Below are 1,243 nucleotides of genomic sequence, written 5' to 3' on the forward strand. Positions count from 1 at the left end.
CTGCGCCCGCTCATCAGTGCGTTCGCCCCCCATGTGTGCCTTCGTACTGGGCTGATGTTTCCTCCTCTGCCTGGTTCAGAGGGAAATCCAACACCTGCGGAAAAGCCACCTGTTGTTGCACCGAGAGAGGACACTGCTCCTGCAGCATGCCCAGGACACCGTCTCCGTGCAGAGGTCCCTGGCCCGCCTGCAGCAGGAGCTTCAGGTCCCGACCCAGCTGCCTCAGGTGGGCGCTCTCACCTGGGCTGGAGGCTCCGCCGTGGCCAGGAAAGGCTTGTCACCTGGCTGCTTTGTGGGAATGTGCAAGACCCTTATAAAAACATCCATGACCCAGGGTGGAAAGGGACTCTGGAGGGGTACAGATGGAGGGCGGGTGGGGCGGCCCCCTGCTCCAGGGCCAAGCAGATCTCCCAGCAAAGCAGCCCTGGCTGAGCCCTGGAGGAGGAGCCAGACCCCCAGTGGTAGTGGAAGGGGCTCCCAGGCAGGAAGAAGCACATGGCCTGGGGCTCCTCGGAGAGGCCAGCCCTTTGGGGGACCCCGAGCTGCAAGGGCATCCTTGGTCCAGCTCCCCGTCCCTGCCGCTGTTGCATGAAGGAGGCTGTGGACATGTGATGGGGCTGCCTTCCCCAGCCTGAGCGTCTCCTCTGCAAGCCGGGGATGCTGATATTCTCACCTGGTGGGTGAGGATGGGATGAGCTGGTTTTCAGGAAGCACCAGGTGTAGGCCAGCATTTACACAGCGGGATGACCACCAGGTGGGTGTGCTGCCTGCCCCAGGCCAGCCTGCAGGAGGGGGCACCCGGGGCTGCCGGATTCCCAACACAGCCTTGGTTGCAGCCCTGAGACGCCACTTTGGCCTTGTGTCTGTGCCTGTCGGGGGATGATTAGCACTGGGGTGCAGGGTTCCTTGAGGGTAAGCCCATCTGTTTCAGCCCGGTGCCTGCTTATGGGAGCATGCCGTCCAGCGTGCTGTCAGCCGCCCCACTGTCACATGAAGCCTGCCTCCCACTTTTCCGAACAGGAGATGGACCCGAGGTGCCCGTGCCAGCTCACCCTGTTCTGTTTCTTATAGAGTCTCAGCCCCGAAGTCAAGGCTGTCCAGGAGGCAGGCTCTGAGGCAAGCCAGCGGCCAGAGGGGCCTGCACAGGGCTCCTTGTGCCCCCCGATGCCACACAGGCCTAGCAGCCCCCCAAGCCACCGCCCCTGGAGAGTCTCTGAGAGCCCGCGAGTCCCACAGTGAGTTG

The 1,243-nt window shown here is 63.4% G+C and overlaps 2 protein-coding genes across 2 annotated transcripts in view; both read left to right on the forward strand.

Annotated features, from left to right (window-relative positions):
- Positions 1-684, forward strand: part of LOC109382431 (coiled-coil domain-containing protein 187) — a 49,920-nt gene extending 49,236 nt beyond the window's left edge. The window contains exons 17-18 of the mRNA XM_019641904.1: positions 80-226; positions 631-684. Coding sequence (XP_019497449.1) covers positions 80-226; positions 631-684 — 201 coding nt within the window. The remainder of the gene's footprint in view (positions 1-79; positions 227-630) is intronic.
- LOC109382436 (proline-rich protein 36) overlaps positions 648-1,243 on the forward strand; it is a 13,519-nt gene continuing 12,923 nt past the window's right edge. The window contains exons 1-2 of the mRNA XM_019641918.1: positions 648-754; positions 1,072-1,235. Of these exons, the coding sequence (XP_019497463.1) occupies positions 744-754; positions 1,072-1,235 (175 nt within the window). The 5' untranslated portion in view covers positions 648-743. The remainder of the gene's footprint in view (positions 755-1,071; positions 1,236-1,243) is intronic.

The sequence above is a fragment of the Hipposideros armiger genome, unplaced genomic scaffold (assembly GCF_001890085.2).
Source record: "Hipposideros armiger isolate ML-2016 unplaced genomic scaffold, ASM189008v1 scaffold_3, whole genome shotgun sequence".
In the NCBI taxonomy this organism is placed as follows: Eukaryota; Metazoa; Chordata; class Mammalia; order Chiroptera; family Hipposideridae; genus Hipposideros; species Hipposideros armiger.